Below are 26,944 nucleotides of genomic sequence, written 5' to 3'. Positions count from 1 at the left end.
CTCTATGCATACTCTTTTCTCCATCATATAAGAAGGTCTCTCTCCTGCAGATTGGAAAATTGCTTGGGCTCAACGGATACCAAATATTGAGAAAAAAATAGTTCTCAATAACTTCAGTCCCAGTCATTGCCAAGGACATGGAGAAAGTCGTTACCCAGCAAATCTTGAGTCTCCTAACGTCATTAGCGGCTATCAATACGGCTTCTGTAAACATTAACCGAAGACCTCCTGGCCTATGCGACTAACGTATGGACTGAAGCTATAGAGAAATATGGGAAATCCAGAGCAAACGTACTAAAAATATCGACTTTTGACAGGGTTTGGCATGACAATCTTCTAAATGAATCAAGATCATACTGTTTGTCGTCTTTACTTATCGACTGACTTAGTAGTTTTCTCAAAGACCATTCCATCCAGGTCGCTATCGATGAACACATCTCAGAAAGGTTTGAGGTCAGCGCTGGTGTTCCCCAGGGATTCATTCTTTCTCGTGTATATCAACAATCAACACGACAAAACTGTAAACCCGATCTATAACTTCGCCGACGATAGCACATAGCACATAGCACATAGTGTTCTTCTTCAAATCAATCGCCCTAATAAACTCGGCTAACACCTACATCCGTAGGCACCAACAGATCACCAGCATCAATAACCATATTTGAAACATTCTGGAGTGGAATGGAAGCTATATGATTAAGTTTAATGCAGCAAAGACCCAGGCTGCTATTTTTACAAAGAAGGCTGGCTCTGCTGCTCAGGATTTGGTTCTCTCTGGAGCAATATGTCCTGGCCTAGTCACGTGGCCAATTTAGCCAATTCATAGAAACTTGGAGTCCTCTTTAAGACCAAAAAGCTATATATTCCGCAACAGTTTCTAATCCTGTACAAGGCCCAGATTCATCCATCTTTGCAATAATGCTCGCATATTTGGAGCTCGGCTTCCAAGAATACCCTTAAGACGCTTGGCTCAATACAGAAGAGAGCAGTTCGCCTCGCAGGCGATCCAGAGTCAACCAGAAACTTGGACAGCTTATAGCATAAGAAAAAGGTCGCCGAAGTGACTCTGTTTTATCGATACTACCACGGCAAATGCTCTTCCGAACTATCCAACATAATACCGCCTAGAGCAGTTTTTGCAAGACCTACTCGACAGGTAGTCGTGGCTGATGAATACCGAGTTTGCCTGCAGACGCCCAGAACTTCTATTTATTGGTACTTTTTGTTTAGAGTACAAACCCGTGGAGGAATCAGCTACCAAGTCACATCTTTTCCGAGCACTTCAAACTTTAGAAGTTCAAGATGAATATCTACAGGCATCTGCACACGGCAGGCACTATTCAAATTACTCAAGTGTATAATGGTTTACTCTTTGGTGCTTGTCTTTCACATAAAAAAACGGTTTGAATGATATCTCCGTAAAAAATAATTCCAATTGGAAAAAAATTATCCTTCAGATTTTATACGACCTCTATATTTGTGTTTGTTTGTTCAAATTACTGCTAGTCGTATTTTGATAGTGGATACCTTTACTATTAATAATACATTCATTGCACAGCAATATTAGCGGTTCAACACAGTCAAGGTCTGCAAGCAACCAAATCAAACAACCTCTCTTGATTATTTCCCATTATCAATTATGAATCGAACGTATTGAATTAACATTTAATTTTAACACACGAAATTTTGTTGGTGATACCGTGTACGTATAGAAATGAATTCTAGCACCTAATTAAAATTTATTGCGTGTGACATCGGTCTGGCATACATATTATTACAAATTTGACCATGAAGGTCTCACAGTTTTGTTTTTCGATCATTGTATTGGTGTCGATTGCGGAAGTAGATGGGAAAATTTACACTAAGTGTGGATTAACAAGAGAACTGGTACAGCTTGGATTCAGCCGATCCCTGGTAGGAAATTGTATGTTTATTTCATTCACATATAGTTAAAGAATGTTTCATGTTATTAAATTGTTCTTTCACTTCGAAAATAGTGATGAATTCAATACAAATATCTGCTGAGCTACAATAACTTATTTAGATTAAGACAGCTGGGATTTAATAGAGTGGTATGTAATGTTGAAAGAATGCGGGAGTACATAACATACTCGTAAAATCAAACATAAATAGAAGATAAGAAATTCCACAATTATCTAGAAAATGTGTGTACATCAATTCCACATTCAAATGCAGTGTATATTTCATGAGAAGCGAATTACATACAGGTATATGGGTCCTTCACGACGAGCTGAATCGATATGTATATGGGAAAGTACTGCGACTGGTTTCAGCTAAAATAATTTCAGTTTTCTGAAACTTCCGGTTATACCGGAAGTGGACTCAAGCTTTGTTAATTTGAAAGGAATGCTATAGTTTTTATAAAATTTTTGGAATCTACGCAAAATTTTAATATTACCTTATTCAAGGCATAGTATGCCTAAAGTCAGCCATTTTTAATTATTTCACATTTTCTAAATTTTGGACACATGCAGCCTTCCACTAAAAAAATCATATTTCTAAGGTTAAGTGAGTCAGGTCTAATATTTTTGGGATTCGGACAAATAAAACACCTTCCAAAATCTGTGAAAATAGTGCCAAATTTCGCTATGTAAAAAATTCAAAAACCTAATTTTTTCAAATGGCAACCCATTTTTTTCTTTACCATTAAATTCTACGCTTCAAATTGAGGTGAAAATTTGTTAGTGAATTCATATATCTCAAATTAACGGTTTTTGTAGAAATTTGGAAAAACTGAAATTTTCATGGTTTTTAATTATCACCTGCCGATGGCGAACAACGAATAACAAAAGTTAATATATCAAAAATTTGAGCAATTTAGTCAAATAAAAAATATTAAAACTACTACACTGAGAGGAGAAGAACAAAAGTGAAGATTAAACTTAAGTAAATGTTCGAAATGGTTGCCCCCAGCTTCCAAACATTTATGGATTCTTCTTAAAAACCCGCGCTGAATGGCGTTTCGAATATCTTGCGGTGAAAGAGTTCGAAATGCTGTTTTCATTGTTTGTTTGTTCGAGAACCGACAATTAAAAACCATTATTTTTTTCAAGTTTCTACGTTGATTTGAAATATGTGAATTTACTGAAGAGAAAAATGGAGCCAAAAAAATTAGGTTTTCGAAGTTTTTAGAAGCAACATTTTTTGAACACCCTATATAAATTTTTGTCAAGTTTTTCACAGATTGTGAAAGCTGTAAGTGTTATTTGTCTAAAACATATTAGACCTGATTCAGATAAACTTGGAAATATTATATCATGTCCAAAAAGTTCGAAAATGTGAAAAATGAACAAATGGTGCACCTTAAGGCATACGTTGATTCCGTTCAAAATAACGAAGTTAGGTATAACCGGAAGTTTCAGAAAACTGAAATTATTTTAACTGAAACGAGCATTTCGAAAAACCCATGCAAGCAAATTTTCAGTACTTTGATGACGTTAGGCAGATTGTGGGGTTTACCCAGGTGATTGAATCGCGCCCGTGGGAGTGCAGGACAACAGATAACGTGGTCTGCAGGTTCGTCCTCTTCCATGCACCAGCGGATGCCTATGGTGTGAAAGTGACGTCTTAGATGGCAGTGTCCGGTCAGTAGTCTTGTCTCGCACCTATTTAGCTGGAGCAGTTGTGTGGTGAGAGACGAACGGGGTCCATTTATATGGGTCGTCAACACTCTTTGCCGAGCCTGCCTCGCGAGAAGGCTGCAGAGAGATGTGATGACAGCGCTTTTGGCCACACTAAGAATGGGTTGTGGGCCCATTGGTGAGTTTGCTGATCCCAGTCTAGCGAGTTTGAAGGACTCTTTTAATGCACGTTCGCATTCCATCGCAGCGACTATTTTGGCTTGGAAGTCTGTAGCATGTTCTTCAAGCGAAAAAGATTCGCTTATTTTAGGGTATCCCACGCTGAAACCTACACCAGCCAAGCAATTCCTCCTAAAACCGTCTGTGTACCAGGTGACTCAATTATTCAATATAATGGGCTTGGAATCACGATAAGTGATGAGTTTCACCAAACCCTTATTATCAACGGTCTAAGTCGTCATTTGCTCGCTGCCATCGAATTGATTGGTTTTTCACATGCCGCCTGCACCCAGATTTTTGCGTAGCCAATCCATCCAACCCGCAGTTCTTTGTGGATGTTCAGCCTGTAGGCTGTTCTCATGGCCTTCGAATTGTATCGCAAGAGTGGGGTGGAAAGTCTAGTAAGACCTCAAGAGCCCTAGCTGGGGCCGTACCTATGAATCCTGTGATACTGAGGCACGCAAGACGTTGGACTCTGTCCGGTCGCACTTTTGTTTTCGCTTTATCCGTGCAGGGTCACCAAACGATGGCATCATATGAAAGAAGAGGTTTGATCATTGAGGTATAAATCCAGTCAACAGTCTTAGATGAAAGACCCTATGTACAGCCAAAGGCCCTTCTGCATGCCTAGAGAGCTCAGGTGGCCAATACGGTTCATATGTAGAGAATAAATCCAATGCTAGCGTTAGTATTTACTATGTGAAGAAAACCTGAAACAGATAGATTTTTATTCTCTAATTGAAAATAATATGCCCCTCTAACACCCTTTTCGAATTATGAGCACCCCCTCGAAAATTTTAAATAAGAAAGGGGGTCGTGTGGCATTTTATTAAAAGGGATTTTAGTTCTCTGTTCAATAATATGAAGTTTTAAATTTGTTTCGTTTTTATAATACTAAAATATGCTGAAGTGATTTATTACTACAGGCTCACCAATATTGGTGTTGATGTGATAATATAATAAAAGTAAATCAAAAACCTCATATTAAATAATCAGCTTCACTAATTCCCAACCTATATCTGTGGATTTTTCAATGTTTTTTGGAATTGTCAAAAATCTGCCTGTACTTGTTCTCTAGTACTTAAGTGAACAGCGCTAATTATTGTTTTTCAATATTTGATTATCATTAGAAACATATTCTTGCTAAACTATTTGTTTTACCGTTCCTCATAAAAAAATAAATCCATATGAGGTCTGGGGATCTAGCAGGCCAGCATATCACACTCACTCTCTAAGAATTTTTTTGTGTGTTGTGTGCAAATTTAACGTGCCTTTAATCAATAAAAACCTCCGACGATTCCTAGCTAGTATAACATGGCACACTAAACATTTATTTTTTTGGAATACTGCATTTTTCTTTTAATTACGTAATGGGTATTGCCCTTTCCATCGACAGTTTTGGGAAGACAGTACACTATTTGTGGTAAAACTGCTTTTGTCGGAAAAAAATATTTCATCAAAATTTCCATTCTCCAAAATTAGCTTCCCTAAAGATAAGTATAATTGCAATCCAATCGCTTTGATTTGTCATCTTTATTAGAAATTTCCGAATATTCAATTTTGATACTAAATTATGTAAGAAAATAGTCAACAAAAAGTACTGGACTCTAAATAAAGGAAAATTATTTGTAGTAAAAAAAAAAAGAATTTAATGGATGTTTTTGTCATCAATATTTACTAGTAATTTCTGCACTTTCAATTGTTTTACGTAGCTTTATGGTCTGAATTTTGCTGAAGAGTTCCACTTACTGCACCAATCAAAGTTGAACCTAATGTCTCGATAATTACCATCATTCTAAGAATATAATATTTTGATTGCATTTCTTGGGCATTTAAGAGGGTAGAAAATGGATTGCATGCGATTCACTGCAATTGTAATTGATCATACGTTAATTGAGCTGGAAATAAATATCAACCTGAAAGCATTAACTTTTGTGTACGCAGTTATCATATTGATTCACTCATTGTGTGAGTAGCCATAATCACGCAATTCCAATAAATATTCCTTCCTAAAATCATACATTCTCTTTTCGTTTCAGGGGTTTGTTTAATTGAAAGTGAGAGTGGTAAAGATACATCAAAACAAGTTAATAAGGCAAACGGAGGACAAGCACTAGGACTTTTTCAAGTGAGTTCTTCGCTGTCATTGAAATGATATGTTGCATTTCATGATAAAAAAAAGAGTTGACGCGTTTTATTAATATTTTAGATCAACAGCAAAGATTGGTGCAAATATGGCAAAGATGGTGGAAAATGCCGAATAAAATGTGAAAGTGAGTATAATATAATTATAGTTAATATACCAAAAATAAAACTGTTTTAAACTCATTTTTATTTTTAGCTTTATGTTTTTTATTATAGAAACTTTTTTATTGTCTCGATTCACCTTAGGTCTCTATGAAAATATTACTTGACATTGATAACTCTGATGTATGAGGGAATAGATCAACTACCACCCTTATATCAGAATATATATATATATATATATATATATCAGAACTTCTTTTAACCCTATGAAAACTCTTCCCTTCAATGTTAAAAATTTAAATTTCAATGTACTAGCCAAGACAACTTCTAATTTGAAATATACACCCCACAAAAATTATGGCATCACTCATTTTTTGAATATTTCAAATGCGTTGCCTGTTTTTTGAATTTTATTATTATTACGAATTAAAACACCAAGAGTTACGTCTTTTGCAACATTTATTTTATATCAGTTTAATCTATAGGGGACAAAAAGTTTCATTTGCCAAAACATAGAAAATATTAAAAAATGATACAAAACATCTATACAAAAAAAATGAACAGTGGTTAGACTAACAGCAGTCAATGAATTTCTAATAGCGTGTGTTGCCGCTCCTCGCTCTTATTACAGCTTCCATTCATCTTGGAAGGCTTTTAAATAGGTTCTGGACGTATCCTTGCAGCATGTCTTTCCAGAAGCTGAAAAGAACATTTTGAAGATCATCTAGTGTTCTTATTGGTACCAAATGTTGCTGCATTTGCCACCCTAGATGGTCCCAGACGTGCTCTATTGGGTTGAAGTCCGGGCTATGTGCAGGCCAATTCAGGGTGGGTATTTTGAATTCTTCTACGTACTGCCAAACCACGTAAGCAGCGTGTGGACGAGCATTATCGTGCATTAGCACAGAGTTGTCACCGATATGAGGTATATAGGGCACTACATGGGGTTCTGTCAGCATTTAGTCTTCCATCATTCACTGGTACTAGCTCCATGCGACCCTCCTCGAAAGAAATTCCTCCCCAAACCATTATAGAGCCATCACCAAAGCTTTCAGTCTGACAAAAATTAACCCTTCACGAAGTCGCCTATATACTGGTACACGCCTATCTGATGAATACAGACAAAACTTGATTCATCCGTGAATAAAATATTGGACCAATCATGAATATTCCAATTGGCATGTTCTTCAGCAAATTCCAATCTTGCTACTCGATGTTCTCTGCTAAGACGTGTACCTCTAGCTGGCACTCTGGCTCCTATACCTGCTTCTCTCAGCCTATTTCGAAAGATCATCTACTACCGAAGTAACCCTTCCGCAGCCTTGTCCGGTTCTTCTGGTTAGCTGCCCTGTTTCTTGGTAGCGAATAACAGCTTTGGACATGGTGCTTTGATGAACTCCAATTACCCCGGCGACGTATCTTGACTGCGGCCACCTTGCATGAGCGCGATGATTCTAGCGGCTTCTTAATTCTTCATATGTCTTGTTAAACGTTGAACCACATCCATTATTAACATAATAAATCTAAATTTTCACTATACAATAACACAATTTGCTTAGAAAGTTCTCGATCTCAATGCATTCTCCAAGAAAGAAATTATTTACTCCACCATTTTTGCTTCCAAATAATTTGTGAGAAATTGTGATATTTTTTTGCCCATAATAAGAAATCAAAAATATGTATTGAGTTGATACATATACATATTGTCCAAAAAAACTAGAATTAAGTGTTAAATTATCCTAAAATACCAGTGATGCGATAATTTTTTTGGGGTGTATATTTATAATTGAACAAAATACAATAAACTTATTTCAGATTGCTCAGGTAATTCTTAATCATCAAAAAATTTCTCATTGTATACATACATTACGGTAAATAAATTATTTCTGTTATTATATACAATTACCAGTGATTATCCATTTTCTCCACTTGTTAAATGTGATAAATTATCGAATATTTATGAATATTTATCAAATTCACCAGTTAGTTTGTAAATCTCTCAACTCCTATTGGGATTTGTAACAAATTAGTGGAATAATAATGTCGTGATTTAAAAGAAATAGATATTTTCAAATAACCTAACCATCCTAACGTAACATAACCTAACTCAACCCAACCTAATCTAGCCTAGCTCAACTTAACCGAACCAGCGGGCTTAGCAATAGCTTACGTAGTATAAGGAAGAATGCAAAATTTTTCAAAAATTCTGTCAGAAGATTCTTAAGAATTTATTATTAAATACAGGTTTCAAGTATTCCGTAGTCTGTTGATATAGTTTTATTAATCTTTGAATCCGTTCGCTTCGCTTCTCCAATTTAGGAAAAATCGTTGCCCTGCCACTTAGAAACACGAAGTACGACCTATATCTACCTACTTCACGTTCAGAATTGGCTAAGGGCTCAATATTTTGCAATGTAAAAAAAATGCACAATCACTTGCCAATTGAAATCAAATCGAAATCACTTTTTCTGCATTCCTCAATAATTTGAGGACATATTTACTGAGTCCTGTGCTAATAATATGCCATATGCTAAATTTTTCGGTTTTCAATTAATATGTCGATTCCTCACTTCAATTCGAATTTATTTAGGTTCAGTTAATTTACATTTAAATTTATTATTTTCCCCACCTTATAAAGGTAACAATATAATGAATTGTTTGCATGTTTATGTTGTGATATCTTCGCAAATTCACTGGTAAGTCAAGTGTCACTAAAGTATCTTTTTTGTCTTTCACATATAGACCTCAAAGAATTATCATTCTATATCGACCATGGTATAGGCTGGATTTTATTATATTTTACTTTCTAATTGGGTGATTTTTTTTAACAAAAATTTATTTGTGTAGTAAAATTCTCAGTTTTTTCTTTCATATTTTTAATTATGTGAAAATGTCTATTTACTGTTATTTGTTCTGATACATTAGATAACTATTAGTGTAACAATGATTAGTCCATTTTAAAGAGCTGGAATAGTCTAGTTTCATCCACAAAATTTTCCCAATCTAATCTTCACTCCTACTCTACCCTTTTTGAAATCAAACATTTAGCAAGAATTGTGGTGTTCTAAAATTTTCTCTTGAAAAAACATTAAATTCATTCGATCCAAAATTCAATATTCAATTCCCGATAAATTAATTCTCCGATAATGAATATCTGAGTATTAGAAAGTTTGGAATACATATTCTCGTACACTAGTTGGCGTGGACATCGAAATTTATTTATTTTCTTCAACCATTTGGGTATATTTTTTTTGAATTTTCTTGAGTTCGAAAGTAGATCAATCTACGAACGTATATGAATGGTAATTGATATATTTACCAGAAGTCATTGTCATTGTCGATTAAAATCGTATTGTATCCGTTTTTAATAAATTAAAAAGTGTCAAGAAAAGGAGATAATTGTTCCACATTCCCTGTTTCTGAAGTGAACTGTTCATGGTGATTGGCAATATTAAAGTAAAATAGTAAATTATCAATTCATCACATGGAATATCATCTATATACTTTTACTGGTGAATTTAAATCATGGTTTCCGAATCCATTCTCCATATAATTAAAAATATGAAAGTATATTTAAGACTAACTTTCGTCCAGTTATTTTTTCAAATATTCACAAATCAAAGGAGTTGAATTAACCAAAACGATCACTATCACTATACAACAATTTCACAATTTTGAAACAAATTCCTGTTCATCTACGACAGTGACATCAATGTTTCTCTGCGATTGTCAGAATAGTACACGTAGGGATAGAGGATTCAACAGTAACCAAATCACAGAATATTTTCATCAGCAAATTTACATTGTTCAAAAGTTGTTAAATTTATTTAGAACTTAACAATTCCCACGTTTGCCAATTTGCTTTCGTCTAGTTTTGGGTATTTTGAGGTATCAACAGTTTTCATTCATTATGCAATGTGTACTTGGATGATAATGATAATTTTTACTTTTCTCTTCAAAATAAACCAAAAAAGTATTTAAAAAAAATTGAATTTCACATCTAATCTAAGTCCAAGTTACTGTAAGTGATTGCATATTGTTGTCTTGGCAGCAAATTATTACAAACATCTAATACGTCTTGAACAATATATAGAGTTATATTTTCAAATTCCAAATCTCATTATTATATTATAGTTAATATTTAACAAGTCTATTTTAATATAAAAAACAAAATTAAAAATATTTCCGTTTGGAAAGCTGACAGTAATAATAATTGCAACTTGGATTATTATAATAACAGTTGAGTAATAATTTGTCACTATAATGGAGGATGTTTCTTAATGAGAGCCAAATTCTCAGTTTTGAACGAATGAAAACGATGGAAAATGTGGAGCATTTTATAGAACTATTTCTTCATTTACACGTCTTTTGAAAATAGCAGGTTACCGTATTTATAAGGTGCTGCTGACTGGGTGAATAGATTTTGAAATTCACTTTGGATTACCAGGTAAAAGACGTACCGCGAATTGTATTTGAGTATTAGCACCTTGCTGGGGGCTGGTATCTGATCTTCAAGTTTTTCCCCAAAATAGTGAATAATCTCCCGGAAGAATGGTCGAATCTTGTCTTTGTTCTGTAGTCATAAATTCTTCGAAGGAGGGGTCAGGATCGTTGATCCTTTTCTTAATAGAGTATGTACATAGGGATTTTTGTAATTTTGGAGAAAATAGCTTTTTTTCGTTGGGTTGTGCAACCATAATTTGTTTACTTCTTTGGAATCACTATTTTTGCATTCTGTCGCCGGCATCTCGAAGAATTGAGGAAACCAATTTGTATACATCATCCATTTACCTTCTCAATGGGATCACATAATCTTCTCCCGCCTGATCTTCTCCAGGCCAAACGTCAAATTCTAGGTCACAGGAAGTCTCATTTCACGTCCAAACAGAATTTTGCCGGTGGACTCAATAATAGCAGATCGATAAGCTATTGCAAACAGTGGGTAGATAACGATCTCAATCTCTTTGGTGACTGAACATTACTTTTGACAGGTATCTTCCAATGGTTCTGTTCATTCTGTTCTTCATTTCCAACCCGTCAAAGATTTCCTGAAAAACATACGCGATACTAATGACATCTTGATTAGGGATCGTGAAAATTTCCATCAATTTTGTAAAATAATCCATTATGACTCAGATGTATTTATCACGGCTTGCTAAGTCGTAATTTTCTCACTTCAATCTTTTACATTATAGTAGCTATTAATGCAGATTTGACAGATATCACTGAATGGCAGCCTGTCATAGGTCGAACGTTTATTATTATATTGTATATAATTATTATCATTACTTTTAAAAGATATTGATTTTAGGTCTCTACTGTTTATATATATATATATATATATATATATATATATATATATATATATATATATATATATATATATATATATATTGTCTGGTGTGGAGATGCCAGTACTCCCATCCAGCGCGTCCCCAGGTGGCGGATAGGGGCACTCCTCCCAGATATGGGAGGTACCGGCGAAATTAAATAGTCGGCGCGGACCAAAAAACTGGCAGGATGACGTCTGACCCGAAGCGGGCGGCCATCAATGGGTAGATCGGGCTCATTAGTCGTGGGGAAGACAGCTGATCTAGGAAAGGAACCCGAACAAATTCCAAAAACATTGAAAATAAATGAATTATGGAACGAAATAATGAGGAAAGTACGGTGCAGAGGAGGGATACCTCAGTACCGGTCGAGAGTGGTGGTGAGAGAGTGGGCCCCCCTCGACCGTCAACAAGCGACCACTATGCTCCCGCGGTAGGAGACCAGGCCGGGGTGCTGGATATGGTGACTGGAATGGAAATAGACCCCTTTGCAAGGAGAAGCTCTTTAGCAAGATCTCCCCCTGGGAGAAGAGGATCCGTTCCCAATTTGTCAACTGATGATGACACTGGCTGGACTTCAAACATACAGCAGTTGGCTAAAAGAAAGCGACTAGAAAATATTAGCATCGTTGATATTGCTATGTCACAAAGTAGGAAAACAATAGACCCGGGAACCAAAATCCTGAGGATTATCGATTCCCTAGTGCTTGAAACGAAAGCCTTAGTGAAGACTGCTCGTGAGAGCACAAATACCAAAAAGGAAATTAGAGAAATATCTATGAAACTACTAAGATTAACAGAGCAACTCACGACAAGAGAAGCCCAGGACACTCTAAAAAGAGCTGTAGACAGCCCGGATAAACCCAAGCCGCAAGATGAGAAGACCGTGAAGATAAATACCCGTGAGGTGGGCACTCAAGCAAACGAAAGACCAGTAACATGTTCGTCAACCCAAACTGACGGCCCAGAAAAGCTAACGCCACACGAAATAGACACACATTTAACCAAAGGCCTAAACGAAGAATCCCTGAAGAATTTGATTGGAATGAAGTGGAGAAATGAGTGTTTCCAAAAAACAAAAAAAATAACCGAAAATATGCGGAGAGTGTTAGATGGAAGAGACCTAGCCATATTCATGGATACAGAAAAAGCTGCAGAAAACAAAATTGTGCAGGAAGTCGCCGTCAGAATACCACACATTTGGAAGCTTGTCGAAGCAAACAAAATACAGCCTGGAAAAGTTATAAGTGTGGCAAGTAACAGCAAGTTTTGGATGGAAGATGAAGGGGAGACTGAAGTAGTAAACTTCACATTCTTTGTCGGCTTGCCAAATGAACAAGACAAAGAACAAGACTTGTTCCAACTGTATATGGCATGTAAAGGACTTACAGAGGCGATGAGGCACAAAGGAGTCAAGCACATCACCGTGGTTCCCTCAAAAGAATGGGACGAAGACCAGGCCCTTAAGGTACTAGAGTGTGCATGTAGAGAAAATAACGTGGAAGCTGTCATCTGCATGCAATCAAACAATAAGGGACAAACGAGAGCTCAGTCCAGGAAACAAGGAGAGGCAGTAATCATTGATGTAGGCGACCGAACCTATGCTGATTTACTGAAGGAGGTTAAAAAAGAAGTGCAAGAGAAAGGATTAAGTGACAGTGTTGGGGGTGTCCGCATGACGAAGTCCGGGAACCTACTCCTCAAAATGGAGGAAACAGCTGGGGGCGCAGAACGACTAGTTGAAGCTCTTAGGGGAAGGAATGGAGTTAAAGCGCTAAGAGGAGTCCAAAAAGCGGAGGTTGTCCTCCATATTAAGAACATTGATGCTGTCACTAACAAACAAGAAGTGGAAGCTGCTATCAGAGACATCGACAAGGGAAGAAAACCAACAGGAGACATAAGAGTTAGCTCTTTGAGGCCTGACTATGGCGGAACACAAGCAGCTACCCTCTTTATACCAAAAGAAACTGCCGATAGCCTACTCAAATTGGGCAAAATAAGAATTGGTTTGGTCAACTGCAGTGTGAGGGAAAGGGTGAGAGTGGACTCGTGTCATCGATGCTGGGAAATTGGTCATATAGCCAAATTCTGCAAGGGCCCTGATAGAACACGATTGTGCATACAATGTGGGGGAGATAACCACCAGAAAAAAGACTGCACAAAAGAAGCTCACTGCGTACTATGCAACATCTCCGGTCATAGGCCACTTTCCCTAAAGTGCCCTTTATATAGAGGAGAGATAAAAAGGCTGCGAACAAACCGCCAACAAAATGTTCAAACTAGTTCAAATTAACCTAGGTAGGCGTATTCCAGCACATGACTTACTGCGACAAACAACAGCTACAAATGAAATAGACATTGCAATCATAAGCGAACCAAACAAGAATTTAGCTAAAAAGAGCGGCTGGTACACAGATATCAATATAGATGCAGCAATTTGCTTACCAGCAAGCAAGCACATATCGATACAAGGTTGGGGACAGGGAAATGGATTTGTCTGGATTGACTGCATCAAAATCACTATATATAGCTGTTATATGTCGCCAAATATAAGGCTCGAAGAGTTCCAACATTTACTGAATGAACTGAAAAATAGTATGGCTACACGGAAAAATAAGTGCCTGATTTGCGGGGACTTCAACGCGAAATCAATGATGTGGAACTCAACAACAAATGATTATAGAGGAGATATTCTTCCTGAATGGGCCTCAGAACTAAACTTAATTTCACTGAACACCGGATGTGAACCTACCTTCCGTAGAGGCCAAAGCTCATCCATTATCGATATAACATTCGCGGCAACCAATATAGCGCCTTTAGTAACGAACTGGAGAGTGTCTGAAGAGGAAAATCTTACAGACCACAATTACATTTATTTTGATGTAGCTATTAAGAAAGATAGCGTAAGAACGTAGATGAAGAGCCGCGAATGGAGGGTGGATACGACACAAATGGATTACTTCATAAATGAACTGTGAAGCAAATTACCATCAAGAGAACAAACCTTAAAGCCAGAGAGATTAATTGAGAACATCAGCCATGCATGTGATAATACATTCCAACGAAAGGGTATCCCAAGTGACAGGAAAAAACCAGCTTACTGGTGGTCAGCGGAAATCGCCTTACACGGAAGACAAATATGACAAGGCTCCATAAAAAACCTAATATATCGCAAGAACAAAAAGATACATTCCGGCAAGCCTACAAAGAAGAAAGAGCGCGGCTAAAGAACGCCATCCTAAGAGCAAAACAGGTTAAATGGAAAAGGGTCATTGAAGAAGTTGAAGAAGACCCATGGGGACTGGGATACAAGATAGTGATGAATAAACTGAGCTTGAGATCACCTCCTGCGTTGTCAGAAGAACTCATGCTTGACGAAGCTAAGAAGCTGTTCCCACAACACCAGAAAACTAAGTGGAGTACCACTGAGGTACGAGACACTATTCCACTATTCTCGGCAGAAGAGCTGGATCGAGCTTCAAACAGGATCAAATTAAAAAAGGCTGCAGGACCCGACCATATACCACCGGAGATAATTAGATGTGTCGCACAAAGACTTTCACCAATCTGTCTGAATGTAATGAACCAGCAAATCCTGAAGGGCGAATTCCCAGATATCTGGAAAACAGCCAAATTGCTGCTCATAGAAAAACCACGTAAAGAAGGACAATCAAAACACACATACAGACCGCTGTGCCTAATAAATTGCATGGGAAAACTACTAGAGCACCTTATAAAAAAAAGAATAGTTGAAGAAATCTGCAGAACATGAGGCCTTGCTGATACACAGTTTGGATTTGTGAAAAAGAAATCGACCATAGACGCTATGCTGAGAGTAATGGAAGAGGTAAATAAAGCAAAAAGACTCGCACATCAAAATAGAAAACTATGCTTGCTAGTGACCCTGGATGTCAAAAATGCCTTCAACTCGGCACCCTGGCAAGGCATCGTAAGAGAACTTGAAAAAAGAAAGATAGCACCATATTTGATACGAATGGTAAAAAGCTACTTTACCAACCGAAGGATCTTAATTGGCGACAGAACTAACATGGAAGTGACAAGTGGTGTATCGCAAGGCTCTGTACTTGGACCCACTTTGTGGAACGTCTACTACGACGATGTACTACGCCTGGATATGCCGCCAGGAGTCGTGCTTATTGGATTCGCTGACGACTTGGCGGTAGTAGCGAGTGGGAAGACGGAGAACGAAATCGTAGCTGTGACCAACTTAGCAGTGCAAAGGGTTGTGGAATGGATGAAATCCAGAGGACTAGAATTGGTGTCAGAAAAAACAGAGGCAACGCTGCTGGTGGATAGAAAGATTGTTAAACAGGTGACTATCGATATAATAGACACACCGGTCTTCACTCAACCACAAACTAAATACCTAGGGGTATTTTTCGATCAGGGCGCTAAGATGAAGGCTCATATTGTAAACACAAGCCGTAAGGCTGAAGCGACGATAATGGCTCTTAGCCGCCTGATGCCGATAAGAGAGGGACCATCGTCAAGTAAGCGCAAACTGCTGTCGGCGGTAGCCCACTCGATTATGCTATACGCTGCACCAGTATGGCAAGAATCTCTGAAACATCTGAAGTATAGATCTATGTTCCTCAAGATACAGAGAAAACTAGCTATCCGAATATGCAGTGCGTTCCGTACTGTATCCACCGAGGCAATATTAGTATTGGCGGGTATAATACCCATAGACCTATTGGTGAACGAGAGAACCGCCACACATGGAAAAGAGCAAGCAGTTAAAACAACAGAAAAAGAAAACACGCTAACTAAATGGCAAAGAAAATGGGAAGCAATACACCACTTGGGCGCTTGGACCAAAAGACTCATACCGGAACTTAAACCTTGGCACAAGAGAGGACATGGGGAGATAACGTACGCCTTGTCCCAGCTATTATGTGGACATGGATGCTTTGCAGCATACTTCTGTAGATTCAAAATAAAAGACTCGCCACATTGCCAGTATTGTGGCAATGAACAGGACGATGTTTATCATACCTTTTTTGCGTGCCCTAGGTGGCAAAATGAAAGAAGACGAGCTGAAACAGAAGCAAATACCATCATAACCCCAGAAAACATAGTCCAAACCATGCTACAGTCTCCTACAATGTGGAACGTGATATCTACTATGGCGTCGAACATTATAACACAAAAGGAAAGAGACGAATGAACAAGAGCAATTAGAAACTATTAGACTATAAAAAAAGGATAAGAGGCAGGGCATCACGACGAAGTAATACCTTTAGGTGGTTCCATCGCGATGCCAGCAGGCAGGAAAGAGGGAAGGGTTTAGTCGGTCGGTGAATGCTGGAGGCAGCACCAACCCGGCACTATTCGAGCAAATAAGACCGCTATGTGCCAAGCTTGAGTGTCTGGTAGCAGATTCCTAATCCTCTAAAAAAAATATATTATATATATATATATATATATATACATCTATATTTCAAAAAATACTCATACGCCAAGAACAAGAGACCAACAATAGTTATTACATCTATAATAGGTTAGTAGATAAGCTAAATTCTAATGTTTACAAAAAATTCATAAGCCTACTCTATCAGCTACACTCCCATTGAACCCCTTACAAATTGGTTAACTGAAATTTTGACTAAATCTGATGATTGGGACACTTTTAACTTTTTTAAAAAGTACTTTTATTTACAATAAACGACTTATAATTTCTACAGAAAATAACTTTACAGACAATATTTAACAATAAACAGTAACAAAACAATGAATGAACCCTAATTTAATGCAATGAACTTATATTTATTTGATACGTATTTTGGAATCCGCTGACTATGTGAATATTGTTTATTGCACTTTGGAATCCGCTGGTCGTGTGGCAGTGTCGGGGACCTTTCACATTTCTCCTCCCTCCTTTGGTGTTGACTTCGTCCTCGAAGTCTCTGAGAACAAATCTTGGAGAATCTGGATTTGAGTGGGTTGTAGTTTGGGACCATATAAGAATCTGGAAATTATTTTTCGTTTCTTTACAGAGACTGTTATTAAAATGGCTAAAATAATCAAAATTGTAATTAAAGGAACAATACTGCGGAAAATTGCGGCAGGAGTGGGATTGGTTCAATGGGTTGAACTTGTCCGTGCGTCTCTGGAATTTGGAGTTTTTCTAGCATTATTTCGTGCTTCGGATGCAGCTTGATTGGGACTACTTGCGGCACTGTAATTTCTTGCACAATTTTCTTATTGTATCGTATTCCTTCTATAGTAATTGGCTCGTTTTTCATTAAGATGCTACTTCTCCTAATTTCTTGGTTTTGAATTATGGTTGGATGAACTAATAGAATTACTTTTCTGGTTTCTTGTGAAAAGTTCTCTGTTGTGATTGACTTGGTGCAATTCTCTATATTCGGGATTCTGCATTGCGATCTTATAGGTTTTGTACAGATGATGTGTTCAGTTAAGCTGGTGCAGATTTCGTATCATTTATTATTTGCGTAGTAATGCGCGGGTGGCAGGATCATAATGTGATCATTACTGGGAATTGGGTAAATTCTAGATGTAGGGTAAGAATGAGGATAAAGGATGGGTATTTTCAGTATTATGAGCATGGTCTTGGTGGTAACGCAAACTAATGATTTAGAAGCTTCAATTAATTGATAGGGATGTTCGTCACTGATTAAAAGGGAATGCCGAGAATGTGTTTCTAATAATTCTTGCTTTAAAGTTTCTAGTTCATCTAAAGTAAAGAGCTCAATATTCGAAAGGACTTGTTGGGATAAAGTTATAGTTCGAATCAGTTTCAAAAGGAATTCGTTTATAGTTTGAAGGTTTAGAATTTCATTATGAAGTGCAACGTATCCATTGAAATCGGATGATAACTTGTTTACTGCAGCCACAATTATTTTACTATTATTATTTATCAAATTTAGAAGATTATTAAATCTCGTATCAATAGAGTGTCCAAAAGATATCTCTTTATTAAGATTGTTAATGATTTCATTTTCTTTAACCTCTACAGCAGTAATTCGTGATTTCAATAATTCCAAGTCATAATCATCAGGGTTACCAGATATATATTTAATAGTTGTTCCGAGGAAGTTGAACAAACCTCTTTTATGTTTACGGGTAATTTTATGAAGATTATCTTTTCCTTCGTTTAAAAGGTGATTATATTGAAATTTCAAAGGGGCTAAAGGTTCATTTTCTAAAGGTGAATCGAAAAGGTCATTAGAGCTCGTTTCTAAAGTATCAGTTAATTTTTCTAAATTAATTTGTAAAATATGTCTATGATAATGATTTATCTCGTTTGATTTGCCTATGTCTTCTGCATAATAGCCGTTATTGGGGATTTCTTGTATCTTGAGCGGATGTCCCAGGGATAGGGTCGTCCTGTAAAGAAGGTCTATCTGAGATATTCTTTTTCTTTACGTTACGAAGTCGTTTTGCGAATTTTAAGTGAGTACTTGTGGTGTTTTGTTTGTCGGTCTTACCAACAATTTTAGTTTTGAGTTGTTTTTTTGGATGTAATTTAGAATATGGAGAGCTTAGTTTAGGTCGATGTTTTTTCTTAGTTACGTAGACAGAACTAGTTGGATCGATTACAGGAATTGGTTCGGTATTTTCATTTTGTTTGTCTAGAATTTTCTGTCGTTTTTCTTTTTGTTTATTATATAAGTCTATTATGAATGGCTGGAGTTCGTCTTTATGTCTTTGGTTGTATGTTTCGTATAGCTGAAGATCAAAATCGAAATGGATTTCTTCGGCATAGGGGCCATAAAGAATTGAAAAAGGTGAGAAGTTAGTGGAACTGTGGATTGATTGATTATAAATTGGAATTGCATGTGTGAAAGTATCATCTAAGGGATCATCTGGATTTTGGTCTCGTAGTGTTCTAAGTTTTTCTATAAGGGTGGAATGGAATCGTTCAACAGGGGAATTAGAAGATGAGTTATTGACCGTTGTGAAATGTATTTCAATTTTGTAGAGTTTCATGAATTCCTTAATTATTGCAGAGTTAAATTCAGTGCCATTATCGCAAACAATTTTTTTCGGGTAATTGTGGTGAGAAAAATAATGTCTTAGGATTGGCTAAGGATTGATACGGAAGTTTTATAGCATTGAGCATATTTGCTAAATGAATCTACAATCGTTAGATAATAATTTTTGTTACAATGGAACAAGTCAATGTGAATTATGTCGAAAGGTTTTTGTCCTAATAATGGGCCTATCTGAGGTAATTGATAAGGGTGTCGTTCATATTTGTTCTTTAAGCAAATCTCGCATTGATTTATTTAATTAGAAATAGTAGTTTGCATGGCTGGCCAATAAAATTGATTTTTAAAATGTTTGTGAGTTTCGAGTATGCCGTTGTGATTTTCGGTATGATATTGTTTTACACAGTCTATTTGTCTTTGTTCTTCTTCTATGTCTTGTAGTAACTTATTACAAAAAATAGCCTTAACGGTCGAGTCAAAAGTTTTCTTAAAGTAATCACAGATAAAGGGTCGAAATTCATGGGGTACATGTATCGCGAATTTTTCATTTGGTATAAGTATTTTTTTGAGAGCATCAGGTATTTCTGTTATCCAATTGTCAGTGAGGTTTACGGTATATCTATGTTTTTTGAAAGGTTTCTTATAAATAATGTCATATTCTCTAGATTTAGGGACAATAATAATTTGATTTGTTGCTGAATTGATTGGATCTTCAGATATAGGAATTCCGGAAATCGGGTTTTCGGTTGCGGTGTGTTTGGTATTCTCGCTGAGAGATTGATTTTTGTCGAATTCTTCAAGGAATTCGTCTAGATCAAAATCGTGGGGATCAGGGGGTTCGGCACAAATAGAAGAATTTGAAAGTGCGTTGACCTGTACTCTGGAAAGACAGTCGACTACCTGGTTTTCTTTGCCTTTGCGGTACTTTACACCGAAATTGTAATCTTCCAGTTTCAGTGTCCATCGGGCTAACCGAGATGTGGGGTCTTTAATTTTGCAAATCCATACTAGAGGATTGTGGTCGCTTTCGATAGTGAATTTTTGACCATACAAATACGGGCAAAAATGTTTACAGGAATCTAAGATTGCCAGAAGTTCTCTTTCGATAGTTGAATAATTTTGCTCGGCGGAGTTCAAAGTTCGGGAGTAATACGAAATGGGATGGTTGTTTTGTGATAATACAGAGCCAATGGCAATATTGGAAGCGTCAGTTGTCAAAACAAAAGGTTTTGAAAAATCTGGGTACTGCAGAACTGGGGCATTGCATAAGAGTTGTTTGCACTTCTCAAAACATTCTTTGTAATTGACATTCGTTGGGTCTATGATAAGTCCTTTACGAGTGCATCGAGAAAAGGGTGATGTTATTCTTGTAAAATTTGGGATGAATCTTCTGTAATAGACAATGAGTCCTAAGAATGATCTCACTTCTTTCACAGTCTTTGGAATAGGGAAATTTTTAATGGCCTCTATTTTACTAGGATTGGGCTTAATGCCTTCAGGAGTCACAATGTGACCAAGGAAAGCGACTTCTTTTGTTAGAAATTCAGATTTGTCTAATTGAATTTTCAAATTTTCCTTTCGGAATGTTTCAAAGATTGCAGCAATGTGAATCAAGTGTTCTTGAAGGGACTTAGAGAAAATTATGACGTCGTCCATATAGACGAAACAACATTTGTGGAGAAAAGGTCGGAGAATGTTATCCATCAATTTTTCGAGAGTGGAAGATCCGTTTTTTAAGACCTAATGGCATTCGTAAAAACTCGTAGTGACCATGTGGTACGGAAAAAGCTGTTTTTTCGATTGAATTTGGGTGGACTTCAATTTGATGGAAGCCTTGGGCTAGATCAAGGGTAGTAAAATATGTAGCTTTTCCTAGATTATCTAAAATGTCTTCTATATTGGGAAGATTATACTTATCTTCAACGGTGTTTTCGTTTAGTTTGCGGTAGTCAATGACTATACGGAATTTTTTCTTGCCGGAAGCATCGGTTTTTTTTGGTACAACCCAAACAGGGGCGGAGTAAGGAGACATTGATGGTCTAATAATTTTTTTATCGGGTAATTGATCAATCTCTCTGGAAATTTCTTCTTGCATTGCTTTCGGATGTCGGAAGCCTTTGACGTAAATTGGGTTTTCGTCTTTTGTTCTTATTTCGTGCTTAATGACCGAAGTAAAAGTTAAATCGGAATTATCGTCATAGAAAATATCCTTATATTTGTTACAAAGCTTCAAATTTTTTTCCCTTTCTTCTTGGTTCAAATGCTGAGTACGAATTAATGAAGGATCGAATTCACTTGGGCCGTTACATATTTCGTATTTATCTAAATGCTCGACATGTATAGGTTCTAAGGGCAAAGGAGTTGGTAAATAGATATCGTTAATGTAACCGTTAGCAACAATATGGATAGATTCAGGAATTTTAATGTTATTTATTATAGTTTCGGGTAGGAGAATGTCGCCATTGAAGATGTCTACAGGAATTTTATTATGCAAGGTGTCAAAAGGAATAGTAATATTAAGACGTTTTAATGTAAGTAATTTACTTTGATAATCTATCAAAGCATGCAAGCGTTCTAGGTCGTAATTTCCTAGTAGTATGTCGAAGTCTTTACTCCAATCGGCAATTCTAGCATCGATGGGTTCTAAAATGTTAAGTTCTTCGAGCAAGGGTGTTTTAATATTGGAGTTATACTTCCGTGTTATTTTCATGGAAGTCAACGTGAAGGGCTTATTATAAATGTGATTTGAGTTGAAAAAGGTAGAAGCTTTAGGAGATATAATTGTATCTGAGCCTCCTGTATCAATTAAGACTTTTAGTTTTGATTTTGGCATAATGAAGTAGGGTAGCTGGGGGTTGTTACGGATATTATTAAGATTTATTGAATTGGTGCTTCGTGAGTGGCTTCGTAAAAATTTTCGATCTGGACGTCTGGATGAGAATTTTCGTTTTCAAAATTGTCATTTGTATCGTCAATGTCTAAAGTATCGTTAGGGCTGTTTTTTTCGTTTTGATGGGAATCAACATTAAAATTAAAAATTTTTCTCGTGGAAGTACTCATTGGTTGATTTCTACTAGAAATAGTTTGTACACCACTCATGGGTTGTGGGACATTTCGAGGAGTTAGAGAATTTCTTTGGTGTTGTGGAGCAAGGGGGTTTGGATTATTTCCAAAAGATTTGTTGGTAGATGGGTTATTAAATGTATGGTTATTACCAAAAGTATTATTAGGCTGAGATCTAGTGAAACTTTGGTTATTTCTAAGGGGGTGGTTATTTTGGATTCTATTTATAGGAGAAATAGGGATATTTGAAAAAGATATTTCGCGGGGGACTTGGGTTAATAATAGGGTTTCGCGTGAAAGTTTGATTAAATCTATTGTGGTTTAAAGGAATAGAATTTTGTTTTGATTTTTGGATAGAGGGTAGTCTTCTATTTTGTTGACTCTTCAAAAAGTTCATATATAATTGCTGATTTTTATGATTATCGTAGTAGATACATTTTTACAGGGCTTCATCGAGAGAATTTATTTGAAAATGTGATATTTATTCACAATATGGCTCGTTAATGCCAGTGCAAAACGTTTTGAGTGCAATATTTTTAAAGTATGGGGTTTTGAAATTTACAGTTTCTATATTATCATTAAGAGCTATGTGTTGAAGCAAATCATTTAAATTTTTAAAGATTCTTTGGTGATATTGGTCATACGTCTCATTATCGTACTGAACTGTTGTAGATAATTGAGTTAGTAAAATATCTTCGGAGGGTCGATCTCCGTATTTAGATAGTAATGCTGGACGTGCATCAGTCCAAAGTGTTAAATTTGAGTAGTTTAAAAAATCTCAGTTTTATACGAGAAATAATATTGGCATTTAATATGAATTCTTGAGGTTGAGTGAGATTCTGTGACCGAAGGAACGTAATTAAGTTATCTACCGATTCCATAAATGTTGAAAGATTATCTTTCGAACTAAATTCAGGTAGAGTGGCACAGAGGCTGGAGATATCATTGTTTTGAAGAGACATATTCAAGCTATCATTGTTTCGAACTTTTAAAATTTGATTTTTAGAAAATCGAGAACTATTAGCTGAAGTAGAACTGTCCAAAGGGTTTATAGAGAGATTTGACAATAATAAATGTAAGTTACTTCAAGAAATATCGCTAAAAGTGCTCATAAATAAGGTGAAAAGGAACGTTGTACTTACAAGAAGATGATCACTGGTGATGTCTTCTGCATACTACGTTTTTCTCGCCTTGGTTCGATGGATCGTCTCGTTTAACAACTAAAGTTGACCAGGAAAACTTGTGTTTCTGTACGAATTTGATCCTGTTCGCAGCGCCAGAATGCTCTTTGGGACACTTTTAACTTTTTTAAAAAGTACTTTTATTTACAATAAACGACTTATAATTTCTACAGAAAATAACTTTACAGACAAATCAATATTTTAACAATGAACAGTAACAAAGCAATGAATGAACCCTAATTTAATGCAATGAACTTATATTTATTTGATACGTATTTTGGAATCCGCTGACTATGTGAATATTATTTATTGCACTTTGGAATCCGCTGGTCGTGTAGCAGTGTCGGGGACCTTTCACATTTCTATATATATACATATATATATATATATATATATATATATATATATATATATATATATATATATATATATATATAAATGTTCTTGATTTTAGGTCTCTTCTGTTTCAAAATTAGTTTAATAAAAAAACTGATTTAAATAACCTCAGTGTAATTTATGCATATCTTTTGGATTTTGAAAAAACAAATTCTATGAAAATTCAATTTGTTGAATTTATGGTCATGTATATTCTAGCCGATGAATATTCAACTACATTCATAACGACCTAAACTATTGAAATTCAATGTTATTGATAAATTTACCAATCAATATTGAACATCATTCACTAAAACTTATCCTTATCTGGCATATAAAAATTCAACGTCATTCATAATCTAACCAATCAAAAATTAATGAAAGTTTCTAATATAACCAGAATCAATATTTCAATTAAACAATCTTTCTATCAACGCCAATTTGAATATTGAATTTTAAATTCTGAGTTTAAAAATTTTTAAAAGCTTTAATAATATCAAAAATCACCGGTATTCACGTACGGGTTTTGTTATTTCTGAAGAATATGTATTTATTCCATCAGATGTAGTTTTTTCTGAGAGAAAACTGAAGAAAACCAGATTTATTGAATTACATATCCCTGATGTTCATTGACCTTTTTGTCGATATCAACATTCCCAATGGTTCGCAATTGCAAGGAACGTTATTACGTTGCATCAGAGTGGTATATCAAACTCTGATTCGAGTTGGAGACCCGAACTAGAGACGTCAAATAATTTATATATATATATATATATATATATATATATATATATATATATATATATTATATATTTATATTGAAATATATATATATATTTATATAAATGGAAGAATTTCAACACTTATTTTCTCTTCACTCACTTGAAAATGAAGCCCACAAAAAATTTCCAGAGACCGTAACTTTTCTGCTTTCAGAATTTGACAAATAATTATTCAAACTCCAGTTTCTCAGTAAACTTTTCCAGCTTTGTTTTGTATTTAACAACTTTTTGAGTCACATTTTATTCAACATTTAATACCAAAACTTCTTCAATATTTCTTTCTTTTTTTTTCGTTTTCTCCGTAGTTTATTTAACTTTGCAGCCTTAGCAAAATTTGTTTTAGATTGCGAAAAAATCTCCTGATTACTATTTAATCTGAAATTTCTCCGTTAAAAGTTATTTCATCTGTTATTTCATCCTGACCACAATATATATATATATATATATATATATATATATATATATATATATATATATATTTATATATTGAAAAGGACTTAAAGAAAAGTCGAAACGTCAAAATTTATCTTTCTTTCAAAAATTATCACAAAAAATTGATTTTAAAACAGAAAAGACCTAAAATCAAGAACATTGAGATGCAATATATATATATATATATATATATATATATATATATATATATGATTTAACGTCCTCCAGTTCGGGTCTCTCGCTTCCCAGAAGAGATGTAAAATATCTGGTATTCTTCAGTTCTTCTGTCTCAAATGAAATTACATCTAAGGGAATAAATACATATTCTTCAGAAATAACAAAGTCCCGTACGTGAGTTCCACAGTTGATATATAGCACCAAACAATTATACAATGTTGTTAAGAGCAGCATATTCACTCATTAGTATGCGGTAAACAAATGAAATATATGAATTTAATCAATTTACAACCGTAAATAGTTAAAATGAACTTACACAAAATATAACTGTTCTCGTTTACTTACTTATTTCTACTTTTGAATAACAACAAATTATTATTTTAATAGATCTCTTAGATGAAGATATACGAGACGACGCCAAATGTGCTCTCATCGTACAAGCTGAATTGGGATTTAATGCATGGGATGGCTGGAGAAGGAGCTGTTATGGACGTACGTATCCGTTGAACATACCGAATACATGTTTGTGAATATGAACTTTAAGAAAAATGTGAATATATTTGAAGAATAAAATTTCTATGAGAACGGTTGTTTTTGTTGAAATTACGTGATAGAAATAAACGATTTGAAGGTTCCTACTTCTGAATATTCTAAACCAAAATGGAAATAAAACAGTTCAGTGAAAGGCTGGTATGATGTTATATGACAGTCACTTTGACATCATGCCAGTCTAACCATCTAATACTAGTTCTAACGATAACACATTCTTTTATAAGGCCTCTCCACATTCTCGCTAGAATCTCGTGAGAACGCAAGAGGCATGTGAGAAATACGAATGTAGAACCAATTCACGTACTTTTCTCAAGTTCTCGCGCTGTTGTCCGGTAAAGATGGAGAACAGCGCGAAAACGTAAGAACAGGCGAAAAGGTTTATTAATTCCACACTCGCATGTTTCTCAGTAACGAGCGAGTCGCCGATTTGAATGATTGTGTTGTGTACCGCAAGGCATCAATATGAGCGTAACTTGGACAAACGAACTTGAATTGAAGTTTTTGGAATATTTTCAAGCGAAACCGGTTTGCCTTGCCTTTCAAAAAGTACTCACCTTGTTTTATTACGATGAATTCTTATCATCCACCATCTTTTTTTTTTTCGCCACTTCTTTTTAATCATTCTTCTCTCTTCAGTATACGCATAATTATAATATGCAAATGCGCATAACAATAAACTTGCTGCAGTAACTTCAGCGTTCATCGTTAACGAGCGGAGAACTGAAGTGAGAACTGATATAATTCTTTAATTTCTCATTTCTTAGATCTTTAGATATGTTTATCCTTCTAAATGTTGTTTATTTTGTTTTAAAATTAGTTTTTTTTTTCAATTATTTTTGGAAGATAGATAAAATTGACGTTTCGACTTATTTGTCAAATATATTTCATAAATTTTGAATCAGTAGAGGAGAAGAAACCCAAAATCAAGAAGCTGATGAAAGACTGAAGACCGTTAGAACTATACAACACTATTGACAGATACAGAATTTCAGTTTAACCATTTATGAC

The 26,944-nt window shown here is 35.6% G+C and overlaps 2 protein-coding genes across 5 annotated transcripts in view; one reads left to right on the top strand and one right to left on the bottom strand.

The window, feature by feature from the left end:
- Positions 1-26,944, bottom strand: part of LOC130453367 (mesotocin receptor-like) — a 178,759-nt gene that overhangs the window by 34,994 nt on the left and 116,821 nt on the right. The window lies entirely within an intron of this gene.
- Positions 1,658-25,963, top strand: LOC130453368 (lysozyme-like). The gene is made up of 4 exons (XM_056793075.1): positions 1,658-1,924; positions 5,861-5,949; positions 6,031-6,094; positions 25,772-25,963. The coding sequence occupies exons 1-4, from the start codon at positions 1,789-1,791 to the stop codon at positions 25,912-25,914; spliced, it is 432 nt and encodes a 143-aa protein (XP_056649053.1). The 5' UTR covers positions 1,658-1,788; the 3' UTR covers positions 25,915-25,963.

This window comes from Diorhabda sublineata, chromosome 2, assembly GCF_026230105.1.
Source record: "Diorhabda sublineata isolate icDioSubl1.1 chromosome 2, icDioSubl1.1, whole genome shotgun sequence".
NCBI lineage: Eukaryota > Metazoa > Arthropoda > Insecta > Coleoptera > Chrysomelidae > Diorhabda > Diorhabda sublineata.
Note: the sequence above shows the minus strand (reverse complement) of the source record. Positions and strands in the feature narration are given on the sequence as shown.